The sequence below is a fragment of the Aythya ferina genome (genome assembly GCF_964211825.1).
Source record: "Aythya ferina genome assembly, chromosome: 5".
Taxonomy (NCBI): Eukaryota; Metazoa; Chordata; class Aves; order Anseriformes; family Anatidae; genus Aythya; species Aythya ferina.
In genome coordinates, this window is record NC_140301.1 from 809662 (window position 1) to 829988 (window position 20327).

At 37.4% G+C, this 20327-nt stretch overlaps 2 protein-coding genes and 1 long non-coding RNA gene across 4 annotated transcripts in view; 2 read left to right on the forward strand and 1 right to left on the reverse strand.

Annotated features, from left to right (window-relative positions):
* Positions 1–4776: 4776 nt before the first annotated feature.
* Positions 4777–11050, reverse strand: LOC311437061. The gene is made up of 2 exons (XR_014693260.1): positions 7612–11050; positions 4777–6304 (listed from the first exon to the last, which is right to left on the reverse strand). It is a non-coding gene; the product is annotated as an uncharacterized lncRNA (long non-coding RNA).
* A 119-nt stretch (positions 11051–11169) lies between these two features.
* Positions 11170–15648, forward strand: PTH (parathyroid hormone). The gene is made up of 2 exons (XM_084519857.1): positions 11170–11987; positions 12801–15648. Exons 1-2 carry the CDS (start codon positions 11902–11904, stop codon positions 13027–13029), a joined length of 315 nt encoding a protein of 104 aa, XP_084375983.1. The 5' UTR covers positions 11170–11901; the 3' UTR covers positions 13030–15648.
* A 1769-nt stretch (positions 15649–17417) lies between these two features.
* The window catches only part of BTBD10 (BTB domain containing 10), a 29462-nt gene continuing 26552 nt past the window's right edge, over positions 17418–20327 (forward strand). Inside the window, exon 1 of one of the 2 annotated variants that reach the window (XM_084519840.1) lies at positions 17418–17540. Coding sequence is in view for 1 of the 2 variants with exons in the window: in XM_084519841.1 (XP_084375967.1) it covers positions 17467–17540 (74 nt within the window). In the remaining variant the exon portion in view is untranslated. The remainder of the gene's footprint in view (positions 17541–20327) is intronic. The other variant, XM_084519841.1, reaches the window with a different exon arrangement.

Below are 20327 nucleotides of genomic sequence, written 5' to 3' on the forward strand. Positions count from 1 at the left end.
GCTAGAGAGCAACACTGCTGAAAAAAGCTCAGGGCTTGGGTGAACAGTGAGCTTAATGAATCAGCAGTAAGTAGGCTGTGGGAGCAACGAAGGCTAACTGCATACTGGGACATATCAACAGCACCTTAGGCAGCAGACTGGGAGAAGTGATTATACCTTATTACTCAGCACACACTGGACTGCATCTGGAATCCTGTGTCCACTTTGTGGGCTTATTGTACAAGAAAGATGACCAAGTTGAGCAAATCCAAAATCCAGTGGAGGACCACCATGATGTTCAGGGGCTTGGAATAGTTACTCTGTAAGGAGAAGCTGAGGGAACTGGGCTTGTTCAACCTGGAAAGGCTTATGAGGGCCTAATAACAGCCTTTTCATACCTAAGAGGGGTGCCCAAGATAAGAAAAACAGGCTGCATTGTGAGAGAATGAGACAAAATGGCCACAAAATGAAAAAGGTCAGATTCTGACTGGGTATAAGGTAAAGAAGTTTTCCCTTAAGGGTAATTAAACACTGAAGCAGGCTGCCTAGAGAGCTTCTGGGATCTTTGCTTCTGCAGATTTTCAAGAACCAACTGGATAAACCCTGAGCAACCTGGCCTGAATTCACTGTTGAACCTGCTTTGAGCAGGTGGTTAGACTACAAGGCTCCTAGGAATCAGAATGATTCTGTGAAACAGTAGATAGTCAAAAGCTTCCTTTAAAATTGTTACATTGACAATAGTCTCTTCAGAACATTGGGAAATTTGAAAAGCCCTTTGTATTCATTTGTAATCTGTACTCAAAAAAATAGAAATGCAACTTATTTCCTATGCAATCCAAACTATTGATGTGATACCATCACCTGGTTAGTCTAACGTTATTTACACTGCAGCCATGAAAGCTGAATGACACGTGTTTCACTGTCACAGCACCAGGGTGTAAGTAAATGCCTGTAACAAAGTACTTAAGATACTTGCGCAGTGAGATAATACAGAGGAGTGTTTTATTGCATAGAGGTGGGATTGACACTAGCAATAACAGCTGTCAGTCTGAGTCTTCCCAAAAATTCAAAAAATGACAATCATTCCATTCAATATTCATATTTTTCCAAAAAAGCTTTTACTTCATGCTTCAGAGAACAGAGCTATAAATTAAGAAGAGAAATATGCATTCATATTTCTTCATAAACATGGCAGGCAGTGTGCCATATGACTGATCATAAGTTAGGAACAAAAGCCCGGGAGAGAAACATAACACAAATGGATAAAACAGTGATGGTTGATGGAAATAAAATAAGGATGTGTAGGTAGTACATACCTAGAATGAAAATCTAATAACACCCAAGAAACTTTAAAAAAAACATCTGCAGATTTTGTGTAATACCTCTGTGAAGACGAATACAGGGAAGATGAGACTGCAGCTCCACTGAAGCAGGAAATATGTGCCTCTTGCAGGAGGTAGATCATTTGTGGCAGGGAGCTCGTAAACATTGCATAACAGTGCAGTAATAGACTCACAGCCCTGTAGTCTGCATTGCCGTCTGGAATGCAGGACTCCACATACCAAATGAGCTCAGCTTTTGGTCTCTGCAACCATAATGTTATACAGTGTGGAACACTCTTAACAGAAAGTATCTCCACTTACATACAGTGATGCAGGGGCCTTTCACTGATATTTTCTATCATTCTAGGTAGATTTCAGCTTGGAGTTTTATAGACTTTTTCTTATTTCTTTTAGCTCCTCTGTAAAATAGATGTACATGTAGTTAACTCTTCCCTCAAAGATAGTATGAGGATTACAATAAGCAAGAGCACTGTTCCGGCATTAGTGATAAAATAACCATAGAACACTCTCTGCTGGAAGGATACTGTTCCTCTAGGTATATTCTTAATGTGATGAGGTCGTATTTGAGCATCTGTGTCTTCAGATCTGCCCATTTCAACCCAATGTTCTTTTAAATTATTAGGCTGTTAGGCCACTGTAGCAATGAGCTCAGCTTGAGAAACTGCTCAGCTTGAGAAACCAGCAACTGGGCACAAAATTGCATGTATTGAGGTATGTGTAGTATTCGGTTTGCAAATCCTTTCAGGACACAAATGAATTGTAAAAGGCCCTTAGAATTGTAGATAGTCAGTATTTGGTCCAAGAGTGACACTTCCACTTAAAATACACTAGGTCTCCAGATTTGTACACAATTCCTCCTTTAAATATAGATTTTGGAACTCCAGAATAAGATCTATTTAGTGTAAGGTGCTTCTTAAATACTATTGTTTTCCAGAGGAAGAAACATTTCTCTAGCTTCTATTGTAATCTTAAGTCCAAGGACAATCTTGCAAGTGTGCATGATTCAGACTGAGTATTTCCCTTCCTCATATAACTCAGCCATGTGCATCCAGTCTGGTGTGTACAGAAGTAGGCCTTTTTAGCCCTTGCTGATTTAACTTCAAAATTTGCATTACTGTCTGACATTTCAGATCTGCTCTTCTTTTTAAATGCACTTTAACAAACCTCTGCAGCCAAACTCCAAACTGTCCGATGCTGAAGATTAGCACTGCTCCTTTGAGTTAGTGTAACTGTGTCAACTGAATAACTGCTCCAGTGAGTATTAAATGTAAGCTAGAGGGATGCACTAATTTTACAGCAGTGCACAAAGAGCCCAGTTTGCAGAGTGAATGAGTATGTTTAGAGAACTGACTTATGTAATTCATCTATTTTGGGCACTAGCTATCCCTGAAGTTCTGAAAAAGGTAACTGGGTTGGGCTATTTATAAAGTCCGTTCCTATAGTTACAGCACAGATGCTAGCATGCAACAAAAACAGTTAGCTCAAGCCATCTCTTCTGTGCACCTTAGTAAATCTATATTCTCACAAATGTTTATGGATCTCCCAGATACAAACAGATTTTTGGGTCCAGAATACTACTACTACCTTTGCACATTAGTTTGTCCTATTTCCTTTCAGCTTCTGACTGTGCCTTTGTACTGTTTTTCAGGTCATTTGTATTAGAGATACCCAGAGACTCCTTTAAAAGGAGTTTCCCAGTGTATGCAAGGGGAGACAGGGCATTAATCTTGAGAAAACTAATGAGTCATTGCTTAAATTCTTCTTCTGTCTTAAATATCACAAGGCTGCTAGGGATTATGGTTTAGGATGTGCATAAAAATTCATGTGAAAATGAAGCCCATAACCAACAAGTTCAGTCTTGAGATCATACAGAATTAGAAAAATTACTTTTTATAAGGAATTGAAGTAATGGTTTGCACTAGTATCGTGTATGTTTGGGCTGCTTCTTACGGATTCTGCTTTTTTAATATATATTTTGCTATATATATTCATTGCTGTCTTTTATTAAGCACTGAAATACAGTCAAGAGAGAATTTTGCAGTGCATAGTAAGAAGGGGGAAAAGAGTCAAAGGGAAGAAAGTTAACTGGCTAATGGAAGAAAGCCTGTTCCTAACATATGGGTTACCACTGAAAAAATCACATTAGGGACAGGACTGTATAGGGATGGCCATTTTAATATGGACTCTGAAGCATGGAAAAATGAAGTGACTTGCTCAGGCAGGTGATGAAGAGCCACAGATAGAAGTGGTTAATTTTCACCTTCACTTTACTATGCTAAGAAATAGGAAGATTACAATATAAAACAAAAGGTAGTAGAAAATGAGAGCAGAAATATAGGACTGGGTCCTTCACTACTCAGCCTTCTATATTGTCACTTATGCATAATGCGAGCTAAGCAAATTTTGATTTCTTAGTATCCTAGTTCAAAATGCATAATTAAAATGACAATATGTTGTGCAACAAAGTGTGGATCTGTGCCTTTTACTAAAAGCCTAGAAAACTAGGATAAGGAATGTAAATTTCAGATGGAGGGAGAAAAGCAGCCTAGGAATATGTTTCAGCAGAGGCTAAGCAGAGAACTAAATGTTTTATCAGGAAAATCAAGATAAACTGTGTAGTTTGGTGATAGAGAAGAAATATATATGCCAGCAAGCAAGATCCAAGAGACATACTGACTAGTATCATCTAATTCATTGAAATTACCACTACATTAGAGTAATAACATTCTTCTCTACTGAACATCATAATAGAAAAAGCCAGGCTGATGATTTTTAGATTCAAAACCATTTTCTTCTTTTTTATCTCACCAGCTGAACATAGAGACTGAAACATAGAGAAACAAAGAAACAAAATCAAATAACTGCTAAGCACTGAGACTCATGAATTTTACCATAAAGTGCATTTTACCATAGACAACATTGTCAAATCCAACCACAGAAAAGAATGAAGTAAAAAGGAGAAAAAGAAGTGACTGGTGGTCAAAATACATAAGGGGCTGGACTTCCTGACTAATTATATTATGATAGTTACTGTAAGAATTTCATGTTAGTACTGACATTTCGGGAAATTTTAAGAAGAAAAATGAGTTTTCAGAAAATTACTGATCAATATGGAAGGATTTAAAATATACATAAAATGCAAATAAACAGTATTTAAAATGTCTTTTGAGTTTTGTAAAAGAAAAAGATTAATTCAAGAATTTGATATTGACAATTATTAATATCAAGTTAATAATTTAGTGAAAAATAATGACTAAATAAAGGAGGGAAAATAAAGAAAATATATTATTACTTCAGAGCATAGTATATATACAGACTAAATATACAAATAAGTTAAAAGAGTACTTGAAGATACTTCAGGTAAAAATATTTGACAACAAATTGAGTTAATCTTCAATAAAGTTTGCTATCTATAAGTTTTAATTTAAAGTATTTGATTATCTGGGACAAGTTCTTTAACATACAACTTAAAACATTTTATTTGCCATAATTAGCATCTCAAATACTGAAACACTTTGTATACAATACAACACATTTTTGTCCTTAGTAACAGTTATTAGAAGGTCTCCATCTTCCTGCATGTTTGCATAGCACCTAACACAGTATTTTCTTTCATAATCCAAACAAAACAATGTTTTTTTGCCAGTTCTCTATTCTCCACGTTTTTAAGCTGTTTATGAAGGATTTTTTTTCAGAACATTCACTGGACTGAAGAAGTCTGAAATGTTATTTTTCATTTGTAAATTGAATACATCATTCCCATGAGATTTCATCACGCTCCAGATCGCTTGCTTGGATACTATCTGCTCATCTGCAGTGACTGCAAAAAATATGGGAATATGAACTTGAAATGCCTTTTCAGTAGAAAGAATAGGAAAATATGTGGCTACCTGCATAAAAAATGCAGACCTTCATTGCTCCATCCTGGGTCATCCTGAGTTGTCAATGCTGTTTTATGCAGAACTAGCATATTCAGTTACAACAGTCTTTTTAGGTCAAATCTCTTACTTGTAGGTATCTGCTGTTCCCTAGCTCCCACCTCTAGATTCCAGTGGATACTAATATGTAATTACTCAGAACTGTTTTAGTAGATGTCTTAATGGATTTGAAAATGTTTTAGAATGTGTGTGTGTGTGATACATGTTCAAGAGAGGGTTCCTAAATCTTTAAGCCTTGAGTGAGGTTCTTAAGCCTGGAAAGGGAGGGGGGGGGGATTTTAGATTCATCCCTGTCATCAATGCTAGATGCATTTTCTGCGCATTTTCAGGGATTACTTATACTCTCAAAACTGGTCGCCTTGTGTCGCTTGTCAGGAATGCCATGTCAATTTCAAGGATAACAAAAAAGAACACAAGGCCCCATTAGAGCAATACTACATTTCATGTCATTAAATGGGAACTCAAGCCTGAATCAAGTACTTACAGCTAGTAATAGGCCAATAAACACCGTGGCCTATATAGGACTGTGTGTCTGCATATGCATAAACATATACCATTCCATTTGGTATTGACCCCAGAAATCTGATGATCCAACAACACTTTTGAATTCTGTACCAGCTTCTTATCTACTGAAAAAGGTCATGAAGTACACTATGCTTCATTATAGCAATGTATTCAGCAAGACATTGACAACATGCTTCATTGTCATCAGGGCTAATATTCCACTAAGTAATTACTGACTATAAAACAATTTATCAGAACTTTAATATGTGAAGTAATATCTATAGTTTCATATACAGTTCTATAAACATTTATACCTTTAGTCTACAATTCCCTAAAAGTTATTTAGCAATGTGTCAGTACCTATGAGTTGAAATTTAAATAAAGCTTCCTTAACATTCAAGTTATACAACTGTATTTTCATTACCGACCATTGAAATGTCTCTGTAGGAAATAAGATGTACCTCATCGTCATGACTTTGCTTAACAGCCATTTTAGCATTCCTCCTGGATGTTCTGGGCTGTTTCTCCAAGTTTCAGATTCTTCTCATGAGAAAGAGATGAGGTAAGCACAGCTCTCCATTTAGGCTTCAAAACAGCCATGTAATGCTATATGAAATTCTATGCAGCCATGACATAGGGTGGCATGCAAAGAGCAAACACTCATACATTCATGATTATGTCATCAAAGCCTGACATGTCCATGATAGGTCAATAGTAATTCGTAATAAACTGGGTATCTCCATTATGTAACTTGGATAAGTTACACTGACAGCACAAATGGGTGTCCATTTAGACATTGCATGTTTCACTTAATCAGTGAAAATTCTAAAAATAATCTGGATCAAAATTACCATTACAGTGTCTAGATTAAGTCCCTAGGCAACCATGTGTAGTTGAAGTCAGGTGAATGGGACTAGACTCTACCAGCTTCTGTTTTCTTCCTAATCTTTTTCTCAGTGATCTTTGCATTTAATCTGTATTTGTTTCCATAAAACAGAAACAAAGAGCATCAATTTTTTACTTTCCTTACAAAGAAATCAGGGAGATTTGTTAACATTCTGATTCTCAGATGAAAAATGCTATGTAACTGGATAAAGATTATTTCCAAATTTCAGTAGCTGCAAAAAACACATTTTATGAACATGGTAGACCACCTTTTGATTTTCACTTGTCTGCAGGTTTTTTCATCTAATTGGAAATTGGCATGTGGTAGAAGCTTCATCTAGCTGCAAGAACTCAAAAGGCACCTGAAGATACCCAGCATTGCTTAAATAAATTACCAAACATGCTGCTGTGGTATTTGAAAAGCCACAAATCTTGTCAATCAAATGAAGTTCTAAAGAGTTTACTGACTGTCACTTTGGATCTTCATTGTGTCAAGGCAGAACATTCCTTGGACACATTTAGAAAGGTTGTCTCACCAGTTATCCAGTGGGCCACCAATGATCTGTTCCCTTGCTCAATGATCTACTAATATTCTCTTAGTCATAGTTGCAGTTAGAATACATTTTATCTGGAACTGTCTACTGGAACAACCACAGTGGCAAAAAAATGATTTTGTAAATAACATGGAAAAAAAATAACTTTAACAGTTAAATCTTAAATCTAGGGGATTAGAATCCAGAATTCTTAAGGAATATTAATACACCAGATTATATAATTGATTTGTGAAAATATTTCTTGGTCACTTAGTATATAATCCTAGAAAGTATTATATTCCACTAATGTACCTCAGGATGTGTTTAGTTTCAAGGTACAATATAATACTTCTTCCTAACAAAAATGAATAGACTTTACAAAGTAGATTATTCAGTATTCAGTATTTTTGGAATACAGCCATTGTTTACCTAGCTGGCTGTAAAATCCGTCTAATTGCTTTCCACTTGTCTTCAACCTGAGTGTCTGATTACATGCAATGGTACCAATTCAAAGTAAGGTGTCACGCCTCCTGCAAACAAAGAAACACGGTGGTTTTTTTCATGTGCAGTTGATTAAAGTATCTGTACAATCTATAAGGGAAGGTTAAGGAAGGGTAGTTCTTTGATCAAGATACAGACTCGTCAGAGGAATAGGCTGTGGTCATCTTTTCCCTCCCACCCTGTCATTTCAGCATCTTCAGGTTTTCATCTCTCTCTCTGATAATGCAACAACATACAATTCCTTGCAACCAATTGACAAATTGGTTGCCTTTCTCTGGTAGATACCTGAGATATCTAACAGTTCATAGTTTCTGGACTGCTCTATTCAGTTCTACCCGGTTTTATACATTGGCTCATTCATAGCCTGATAGCCTGCCATTTTCAGAACATGGAAACTCAGAATCCATTGTGGGTTTTCTCGTCATGTTCCAAGAGAAGCAAAAATTGTCTCTTGTCTCATTTGTGTGCTGTAGAAATGTATTCTCACTAACATAAGGTAATTTCCTAAAAAAATTGTGATTTTTTTTTTCCACCCATTATCTATATGCACACTTATAAATTCAAAGGATGATGAAATGCTTTTTCACAGCAGAGATTTTATTTTTGCATTTGTTCCTTAAGAGTTTATATACCTCTTTATACCACAGTGACTACAAATTCTGGTTTTAAGCCTCCCATGGAACAGCACTGCAGCAGGTGTTAGCCCCGATTTCTCCTCTTCCGTTAAGTAGTGCCCAAAAGAGACCTGTTGTTTTTTTATTGTTTTTTGTTTGTTTGTTTGTTTTACAGGGATGATTAAGAAAGAGAAAAAAAAATCAGAACATGAATCTTCATCTTTCTGAAACATTAAAAGAGCTCAACATCGTTTTCAGCTGAGAGTTACTCAGTGAATACACTGTGTTCAAAGGAAAATGTTCACAATTACAGTATTTTGTAAAAGAATTACATTCATTTGGTCCACTAACTGTCATTCACACATTTGATATGCCATGTTTAGTGAACACAGATGACATAAGTATTTTCAAATAACCTGATTTCTTGGTATCAGGGATAGTCCAAAACATATTTTTTTTCAGTATATACAGATTAAGCAATATTTAACTGTAATGAAAAATTTATATAGTAACTATCACAGGCTCTATTAGTTAACAAATGTATATCTATATTTCAATTTTTAATTCTTTTTATTATTATTTTTGTATCTTCTCTCATTCAGGGAAAATGTTGCAGTTCTAATTTGTCTTCTATATTTTTTTCACATGCAACTTCCTTTCAAATGATCAAGTTTAGCAATCTTTGCTTGAGATTTTGGGTACAACAAATTTAGTACCTTTGAATAAAAATGACATTGAATAAGCAATCCTTTTTCAGAGTTGCTATAAAGACTACGTATGCTTCAAATCAGCCAGCTAAAATCACGTCTTAAGGGCATCTGCACTAACAGACTCTAAGCTGTCTGAAGTCAATGAAGTATTTTCAACTGCAATATACTCTGGTGCTTTCTCTGTCTCATTTTTTTCAAGGCTCCAGCCTGGGGTCTCTTCCAGATTTACATGTGCATTGTAAAGTATGCAACTTCAATAGAAAGAGCAACATCTGCAGCTCAGGTTTGTTAATACTCATTTTGCAATTGTTCTTAATGGCTCATTGCCCATTTTCACTATCTGTTGCTACCAGTTTATACGAAAGCAGGTTTTTTTTTAATGCCATGCCCTTGCTATATGTTGAGTCGCTAAAGCCTTCAGGTTAGCATTGTTAATTGCTGAAGTGGATATAAATCTCCTAAGAAAATATATCATCCCCATAAACCTCTATATGCTTTCTTATTTGTGTAGGTAGAAGGATATTGACAACCAATTAATACTGGAAGCCAGCTCTATCCTGATCTCTTGAACATGTTTAAGTGGATTATTTCTTTACTTCTCAGATTACTATTTACTGAGGGAACCATGAACACTTTTTGGATTTTTTTTGGAGCTTCTGTGTTTCCTTCCTTTCCCCATGACAATACCATCTTCACAATTCAATAGTATAAAATATCTGTTCTGCCTTTTTGTGAAATACTACAGGTATATAGATAGCATAATCTAAATAGTATTCACTGTAAAAGCAATGATAGCTTCCGAATGGTGTGTTAAAGTGTGCAGATGTAAACATATATTTTTTTCCTGATTAAATGGGCTAGAAATCAGAAGAAGCATCTACTGCACGAAAACTATCATGCAGCCAAAAATAGTTTTTATTCATACATATGGGATAGTATTATTTACACATTTTACTTCTTAGAATGTAGGCAGAGTTCTTTATTTCTTTGCCAAATTTTTTAAAGTACTAATTTATATCACAGCCTCTTCAAATGCCTCCACTTTATCTAACACATTTGAGTGATTCAGGTATATCCGTAAGTGTAGGTGCAATGGGGTTCTAACACTATATTTTAATGACTTTTCAGTACCATCAGTTTCTCATTAAAAACATGACCTTCTATCATCTCAGGGCTTCTGCTCCTCTTCGGTATATTCTTTTACAAAGAAACCTGGAATCTGACCTAAAGTGTCAGTTACCTATTCTTATAGGTATAAGTATTCTTATTTCTCACAACTATTACACTTATTAGCTTTTCAGTATTTTTTATCTTGCATTTGTAGATCACTAACCCACTGCCTGCATTTAACATCACAAAGCTTTCTCTGCAAATCCTTCCAACCAGCTTCAGAGATCACACTGTCTTGGGCATAGATCTATGAGTAAAAGGGGACTTGAATTTAAAAGTCAAACTTCTTCACAGCTACCAAGGATACTTTTTCGCTGAGACCTTTCTTTTCCCTGTAAATGCCAAATTAACAAAAGCATCTGAGGGTGGGTACAAGAGAGTCAGGAGGGTGTGTGTTGAGAGTGACATCAACTGAGACAATAAAAGGGCTTCTAAGTTACTTAGAAGCTCTATTTTAGAGTTACATTTAAGGGCCCACTAACCAATTCAGTAGTCTTTAAATACACTTGACATCAAGAGACAGTCATCTGCCGACATACCCAAACGAGAAATCTGTTTAAGATAGTATCTGGTAAGTATATATTTTATTTCCAAGTTCTCTAGAAGGCTTATCTATAAGATTTTATCATTGATTCTTTATTCAGCTTTTACTTCAGCTTCTTTTCAAAGTTAAAAATAGTATCTTACGGATAAAGTGAATGTATGTAAGATCGAGCTGTTTTGTTATCTGAACCGTATGTTTGAAATGCAGAAGTCCGACACAGTAAACTAGAAATTTTTAATATTGACTTAGATGAACTGCTAGGACCACATTCATTCTATCAAGGAAGATGCCATGTAGTAAATGCTTTTCTGACCTAGTGTGAAACTGCAGAAAATATTGCAAGAATGGCATTCTGGAGTTTTATATTTTTAATATTTATGTTACCGTCTATCAAATTTCTTAAGCTCTAGAAAAAAAAGAAGGAAAAAAAAAAAAAAAAAAAGGCTTTTCTGGCTGTCAATACTGAAAATCCAAACTGGAAACTGAAATTTTGTCTGTGTCATACCTGCTTGCTGTAGCATCATCAATAACAAATATTCTTCAAGTACAAACCAAGTGGAAATACTGATGATGATATACAAAGCAGAGTGGAAATCATACTGGCAAGGCAGGATTTATAATGAAAAAATGTAGGGCTTAATTCTCATTTCTCTATTGTGAGATTATTGTGAGATTCTCTACTAAATGGAGAATGAAATAACTCAGTAGAGATATGACACTATGCAAAATTGTCAAGAAGAGCGTCAGCTTCTTCATTCTAAAGATAATGCAACTAGATGACACAAAAGAAATAGCTAAAAGAACAAAACTTTTTCACTGGCATAGCTGTATATAAGTATTTCAATAGACTTGGAGCATATCAAGTATAAATGATAAATAACGGTACTAAAAGGACACAATGCTTTTCAGCCAGTTATTGAAAACATGGGTACCTAGATGAGGATGATGCAGAGCAGCTAAGGCTCACAGAATTTTTTAGACTTGCCTACAAAGTAAGTTGCTCACAAAACTTAGTATAGAACTAAATTCTTCTGTTGCATTCCTTACTCTAACCCATTTCATGAGAAGAATGCTTTTAAAGTCACTTCTCTGATGTCTTTCTTCAACCTTTCTTTTTTAGAACAGTAATTACCTGAAATACAGATTTATACATGTATTAATTACTATCTTTGCAGACAAAATGACTTCTATAATAAGACTGGCCAAGACTGCAATGATTTTATCTGCCATATGCTTTTTTACAAACTCTGATGGAAGACCAATGATGTAAGTACATTATTATACACTTTGAAATTTTGCAGGATAATGTTAGCTGTTCTTGAGAAGATGGTTTGTCTGTATATAAGTTTATGTGTATGTCAGGCTTTCTATCCCTGTTTTTGAACCCCTTGGCCCAGCCAGCCACACTGTCTTCTAGATACATCTTTAGAGATCTCATACACAGAGTTCTTAAACATTTTTTGAAAATAGTGGAGGAAGAAAAGTCATGTAAGTGTTCTCTTAGGAAGATCACTGGGGACGGTTGGACCAGATGACCTTGGAGGTCTTGCCCAACCTTAATGATTCTGTGATTCTGATTACATGTTTGGAGGATCCTAAATAGAAAAACATCTTTCTTATTGTGCAAGAGTCTAGCTGGACCTCACCTGTGGGCACTAACATCAATCAGCATTGAGATACAAATCCACAGGAAACCATGCTTCCTTAACTCTAGTGTTCATAGAAGAGTACTCTGAACAAATACCATAATTTTATTAATCAGTTAACTCTTGCCATGTTAAGCCCTAAGCTCAACTACAACAGATAAAATAAATGGTAAATATACAAACACTATTATCATGGAACCGGACTACTTCCCATTTTTGATGCCTTCTGACTAATATACCTATTGTCATTAACAAATTACCATCCACCTTCCTCCTCTTCTCCAGATGTTATTCTATCTCTGACAAATTAGAAAGGAAGGTTGTACAGCTCTGTATTGCTGAACATTACAAAAGTTTCCAAGCCTGGGTTTTGAGAGAAAATCACGAATTCAAAAAGACTCTGCATCTGTTCCTTTGCTTTCCTTTCTTTCAGGAAAAGATCAGTGAGTGAGATGCAATTAATGCATAACCTTGGAGAGCATCGACACACTGTGGAAAGACAGGACTGGCTTCAGATGAAACTGCAGGATGTGCACAGTGCCCTTGAGGATGCTAGGACCCAGGGGCCTCGAAACAAGGATGATATCATCCTGGGGGAGATAAGAAGTCGGAGGCTGCTCCCTGAGAATTTGCGGGCACCAGGGCAGAAAAAAAAACATTGATCTGGACAAAGCTTATATGGATGTACTCTTTAAAAGAAAGCCATAATGAAAAGACCAAGAGCATTATATCTGTCCAAGTAAGCATGTGTCTGTAGATCACTGATCAAGTAGGGCATTTTATTATTATTTATTCAAACTACAATAATGATTAAAGGCTCCTTTCAAGACTGTAGCCCCACTGAGTTAGGCATTTCACAGCCAAATAAAAAAAATGTATTTACAGGCCATTCATGACCATTGCTGCTAATTTCTGGGTATCTTTTAAATAGCTAATATACCTTACAAATTTCCAGGGAAATTAAAAACAAACAAACAACACCATAAGAAAGCTAAAAATCATTTAAGACCAGTTCTACCACTCTTATACAGAGAGCATTTGTCTGTAATCATTAGGTCTACTTGCCCTGTTAATCAACAGTGCATAAATGCATCTGGCCAAGGGCTAAACTTTAACTTTGTACTAATGAAAATATGTAAACTTAAATCCACATTTATTTTCAGAAGAAGGCCTAAAACCAGATGAAACTGAATTGCATAGCAAAAGCTGCATGATAATAATTTCAGATTAAAGACTGCAAATATGAAAAATAGAAGCAGGAAAGTAAAGCTTAAGTTTAAAGTAGAATGAAATAAAATTAAAACAAGTTCTATATGAAATAGAAGAATGGAATTTTGCAAAACACAGAAACAAAGGGAAGGTTTGATTAACTTCCCCTTTTTCAAAGGATGACAATCCATAATTAATTGCAGAAACCGTGGGAGCAGAGATGGTAGCACATATTTATTCATGTCCCTAACTATATAACTGGGAAGGATTCTACACCAGACAATCACAATTGAAACAAAGATGTTGTAATACTTACATTTGTCCATCCTTCAGTCTATAAACTATCTATCTACGAATTTCTGCATATTGTGTTTAGGCCTCATGGGTAAATAATGTTTGTTTGTGAGACTACTGGCTCTCATAAGTTAAATTACTTATTTCACATGTACACTTTTATAAAATTGGGATCGCAGTTTGTTGAATCCCTGAAATGAAAATTAGCATGTAGAAATCAACATCTGGTACAAGAACCATTAGATATAATACATGAAAACTCTGAGCAGGATTCAAAAATAATTGGACATAAATACAGATGGGAAAAAATAAATATTTTTTAAAAAGGCAGCAAATACAAAATTATTTTGAATGGTATATACAAATATGTGCTTAGGAGCTCAACCACTTCTGACTAACAAGACTGTTTTCTCGGCAGGAGTAATGGCAGTTTCCTCCAAACTTGCCATTGCCAGAATTCAAACCTAGATGAATTGCTGCTCTAAACTGCTGCCAAAACATCTGTGTATTCCCATATCACTTCTTGTTTGTTTGATGCCTAGCACACCTTGGGGAGCCTAGTGAAAAACTCACAAATAATTACAAATATAAATGCAATCTGCTGGAGGCTAGAAAGGCACTCATAACTAGTGAACTGTAGTTCATAATCTAGGCTGTATCTTTACTAATCTAAAGGCCCTGGTGCTGCAAGCAAGCAAGCAGATGACATAGCAGTGCACATCAGTGTGCCCAACACACAGGGAATGACTCCATACCACTTGTCTCTTTGTAGAATTGCCTTAAAATGCACTTTCTATTTATTCTTTTATCTGACATCTGTGCTAATTTAAATAAAATTGCATTTTTGTACCTATGTCGCACATATGTATTACAAAATAAAGTGGACCAAAAGCTCTTGGACATTACTTGAAAGCATAACTGACTGAGCTGTCACTATTTAGCATTTTGGGCATGATTATCAAACCATTTTATTTTATCACAGCAATATAAATGCAAAAAAAAAAAAAAAAAAAAAATCTTTCCTTTAATCTTTCCTGCATACAAAATCATCCTGATGGTTAAAAATAAAGGTGTTTACCTACAATGCACAAGTTCATCTTCACCTGGCCTAATGTGTGCAACTTTGGTTATCTGTTTCACAGATTAAGGGGACTAGGAAGAAATAGGACCACTAAAGCAGCTACATATGATTATAAATAGTAACAACAGCAGCCAGAATAGAAATAAAAAGAGGCATGATAAAGATCTATGGAAGAATTAACAGTACAGAGAAACAAATGGTATTGACCACCTATCTTCCTACAGGAACAGTAAACCAGAGGCAAAGGATTGAGCTTGCACATGGCCAAATACTAGCTGTTAGCTAGTATGAACCAAAATCGAATCTCCAGACAACATTGCTGGAGGAGACACTTCAGTCATGATTCTCCAGTGTATGCAAGCTCTTTTCCCTGCCTTAGATTTACACCAGCGTTTCTATTTGCATCTAAGCACTTAAGTTTGCTCGCATTTCACAACAGAATCAGACATGCATGTGACCACCAATGGAGACTTCCTGTGTCTCCTGTTACAGTGAGGTAAGGTTAGAAAAGTAGTAAGTCCACATCCTTTCTCATCCATAGGATCAGCCTCCCAAAGATGGGGTCCTACAGTGTCTCTATAAGGCCTCATCCCTTCCTTGAAGAATGCAGTTTCTATGCATCCAAGGCAGAAAACCTTGTTTTCTGGTTTGACAAAGGCCTTTTGCTAAGACCTGTGCCCTCAAACACCTCAAACATCTGTGCAGATGGACATCTACTGTACACACCTCTTTTAGATAAAATTATCAGTAAAAAGAAATATAATTGTGATTCATCATGATTCATCACTGAAACATCAAGCATTAACATCAATATCCATTCTCAGGGGAAATAAAAACAGTGGCACATAAAAAAAAAAAAAAAGGCATGAAATATTAACAAAGCTAAAATCATGAGAACTCCAATTAAAATCTAGACAAATGGTTAAGATCTGTAGGCAAACCCTGCTGCTGGTGATTTGTTTTTCTTAGCTTCTTCTAACTAACGCTGCTGAAAATACTGCTGTTTTGTATTGCTCAGCTTACTGTTAAATAGTGTGTAATATCTGACTCCTCACCTAGCTAGCACATTCAAATGCTTTTGTGCAGCCTGCATTGGCTGTCATTGTTTTTACCCATGGATTTCTAGAACTGCATGGTTCGCCTCTGTGTGGCTACTGTAAAGAATGGAAAACAGAATTCATTTAACGGATTCACATCTGCAGCAAAGCTTCTGTCTTTTATGGGGCATTTTGGTATAGTAATGACAGAAATCCTGGGTCAAAGGGCATTGGCTATCAAGTTCCAGTCTTTGGAATTTGATAGCCAATTTGTCAACTTCTTTCACTGGCTTGGTAATGTTGAAAAATAAACAACAGCAATACATCTTTAAGTCTGACAATACCCAAACTCAGATTATCAGGCACATTTCTGCAACACTCCCACCTGAATCACAAATATTACTTTGGCTGGTGTCACTCTGGTAATGACTCACTGCACAATAGCTAAGATGTACATAACTGAGTCCAAAGGAATTTTTGTCACATGTATTTCTTCACATTCAGACATCTCTCGTCCTCTTTTACCTTCCCTCTTAAACTCTTATCTTCTTCTCTCCATTTTCATAACAATCAGCTAAAAATGGCTTAAGCTTTCAATACCACTGCCCAAAAGCCAGCTAGTGCAATTTAAGCACTTAAATAGATGTGCAATCCATAATATTACTGTTTCCAGCATTTCTTGCATTGATTTCTTAACTAAGAACCCTGCTCAAGGTGAATAGACAGGATATAGATTGAAATTCCCTCTTACCTGCATGATTTCCCTGGGAGGTCTGGCCCAACAGAGGCTTAGAACAGCATTTTATGAGGCTCTGAGATGCCCCCATGCACAATGGGGCTGCCCCAAAATAACCACTGTGCAACCAAACTGGCTTCCCACCATGCTCAAAGGGGAACAGACAGACATTCAAAACTTGCAGCATGGCTTTGCTCTTCCTCCTTCCAGACCCTCCACTAGTTCTCATTTGCTTGAGCACTCTTATTACCTTAAGTTCTTCAGCTCTTCACCTGATAGTAAAGATGTGTGTGCTTAACAGTGGTGATAATAAAGGATATCCTAGAAAACAGACGGCTGTTGCTTTCAGACATGGGCACGGCTGGAGCGTGGTACCTGATTTTCTCCCTGCGTGGGGAGCGCTCAGGGCTCAGTGTCACCCCAGCAGCTGGGGCACCTGCGCACACTGAAGATGCCGTAACACGGAACATGGCAGCCCCGCAGAGGAATCACGGAATGAGACACAGTCACCGAGTATATTCCTAACAGGACTGCAGATGGCGCAGCCCGAGGAACCCAGAGGACCGCACTAAGCCGAAACGCGTCTCTCGGGTTTACCCGGCAGCGGCTCACCACAAGCAGCGGGCGGCGCTCGCTCCTCAACGCCGCCTCTGAGGAAGGCCCTCCCGTAGCAACTGCGTCGCCGCGCGCCCTCAAAGTCTCGCGAGATCTCAGCGCCACCGTCTCCTCCCCTTGCGCGACGATGCGGCTCTCGCGAGAGGTGGTGGTCGCCGGGCCTGGGCGCAGCGGTGGGGGCTCGGCCGCGGCGCCGTGTGGGTGAGTGGCGGCGGGCGGGGGGGCCGGGGCCGGGCGTGTTTGCGGCCCTGCTCCCGGGGAACCGCACGGCGCCTTCAGAGGGGCGTCGCGGTAGCGCCGGGTGGGTCTCGGCACGGGCGGCGCGAGGGCGGCACGGAGGCAGAGCCGCCCCGCACGCTGCCCTGCCCTGCTCCCCGAGCAGAGCTGTGCCTGCCCCAGGATTGCCAGAACTAATTATCTTCTATATATATATATTTTTTTTTCCCCCACATAACCACATCTTATTTGCAGAAAAATATTTAATCCCTTCGTGGTGAAGCTGTCACAGTGTAACTATGTGCTAGCTGCCCAGCGTTACGTCTTTTTTTCTGCTTCTGCATCCTGTCCTTTGTATCCCCCATCTCACCCCGCCTGTCGCTCCAGAACTCTTTCTGTTCAGAACTGGGGCCCAGCTCCGTCTCAGATCTTCCCCAGGTTTGTTCCTGTCAGTTGCCTGGCTCCTCTGCCCGAAGTAGAGGATGTCTGTTGTATCTTTCTGTCCCTCGCTGTTGGCTGGCTTCTAAAAGTTCAACTACCTGCTCAAAACCTGGCTTTTCCAAAGTAGCCTTTGGACTGTTTGTTTTGTTTGACTTATTTTTTTGATTTATCTTTTGTTTGACTTATTTTTTGTCTGCTTCTGTCTTCGTGAATCATTTTTGGTAACTTATTTAAGGAGTACTTAAGTGCTGCTTCACCTTCAATAATTCTTTTTCTGGAAGACCCTCTTTTTCTCTTTTCTATTTGCTATTAAACTAGATGGTCCAGAAATGCAGCTCAAATTATCAGCTTCACGCAGTTGACAGTTCTTGACCGAACACTTTGCACTTGTTTTGTTTTATCTGATTTAAAAATATCCCTCTGCATCATCTTGCAGGGGTTAATTTGAACTCATATACCTTGAACACAGTCAAAAGGAACTAGCTGATTTTTGACCATTTCTCTGTAGTTAAGGAATGCTCTTCCACTGCATTAGTTTTGTCAATCTGTTATCGTCTCTGACTAGGTCTCTTTCATGCAAAACATCACAGATATTTTTTTTTCCTCTGTTAAGGTAGACAACTTCTCTTTCCAGGGACTTTAAATATTACATCTATGTTTGTCCCATTTCTGTCTCCAAAAATTCATTAGAGTGAATGGTGTCCTGTCTGTGGTCATCATTGAAATCTACTCATGATGCTGTTTCACACAGTTCTTCAGACATATTTTTCAGCACATTTATCCAGTTTTATCCAGTTACATTTATCTCATGTAACTCACTGTATTCATTCTTGGAGCCCAGTTTTCCTTTTTTATTCACAGTGGCACTTGAAAATGGTAAAATGGTTGATGTGTGGCTGATTTATTAATCACAAATGTCATCACTGTTGTTTTTTCCTGTCTCTTTGTTCCAATTTGTATTCTTTCTTAAATTATATGCTTGAGACTGGGGTTATCTCCTCCTCTATGTATACAGAAGAATTAAAATCTCATAATGAGCTAATATTTTTCAGCACTGCTTTCCTCAACAGTGCTGCTTAAATATGGGCATGGTACTGTTCCTTATCAATGCATGTAGCTTTTAAGAATACATATACAACCAAGTGCTAGTTTAGAATTCATGCAAACTGTGGAAAAATATTTGGGATTTCTTTGCTGCTGAGATTTATTTGTTACTGCTGGTGTGATCAGTGCTGTAGACCTTGCTTGTTACTTTGTAGACAAAGAAATCTACCTGATCCCCTGTTTTATGGTATTCATCTCCTTGTTGGTGAGGCGTGCTACAAAGTCCTATGTCTTTTCTTTGTTTTATGTTGCTGAGCCATGTGTGATGGCAGTGATAGAACCCAACTTTGTGCTGCTACTGCAGTGAGGATTCTGATTTTGTCTAGAAGTTGCTCAATCCATTGACTGTTTTTAAATTATTATTTATTTATTTTAGAGGTAAACCTAGTCTGATTTTACTCATTGGACCCTAATATAGAAGGGGGAAAAAATCACCTGCCTTCTGCTTTTTAGGTTTTCAATGTCAGATAACTTTATAATATGACCATAAAACAGCTAAAGCCTGCAATATAGTCACTGGGTATCTGTTACTCATGGTGCTATAAAAATGGGGGAATATCAGCTTCATGTGACTGTTTCTATTGATTTTTTTTTTCTTACTCATTAAAAGAAGCTTCAATCTTGACCTACTAGCTTCAGTGTTAGTACTGCATTGCAAAGGATGTTTCTTAGCTATGCTTTTATCATTGTAAGTTTGATAACATTTCAATGGTGAGGACTCATAAAGCTGCTGTGTGTGGCTAAGTTGTGGCTGCTGTCTGTGCTAGCTTGCAAGAAACTCACTTGGCAGGTATGGGTTTCCATGATACGTGGTGTTTGCATTATTATCATGTGTACTTTGAACTGTATTCCTTAATTAGGATGTAATATCATGCTGTTCTTGCATTCCTAGTAAATCTTATTTGTAAGTTTTTTGTTGTTTATGCTTTCGTGCTTTGCCTAGAGGCAGTGAGCAGTAAACAGTCTGTACAGTCTAAGTAACTGGGAGTTTTAAGATTGCCTGTCACAAATAATGCCAGGTTTTGTCGAAGCTGGTGACCCCTCTGATTAACCTGGTTCAGCTTTACAGGGCATTTCACTGATGAAGCTGGTTAGAGCAGATGAGCTGCTGAAACCTGCCCTACTTTAGGAAGCCTTTCTGACCAATGCTTAAATCTGAGTAGCCGTAAGACTGCTGAGTAGTAGTATTCTTTCTTCATGTTGTATTCTGTACTGACAGCTGGAGCA

Excerpts from the sequence above, each read along its gene's own strand:
- PTH (XM_084519857.1), top strand. The coding sequence starts at position 11,902 with ATGACTTCTATAATAAGACTGGCCAAGACTGCAATGATTTTATCTGCC. Across the intron at positions 11,988-12,800 it reads TCTGATGGAAGACCAATGAT|GAAAAGATCAGTGAGTGAGA; the intron begins GTAAGTACATTA and ends CCTTTCTTTCAG.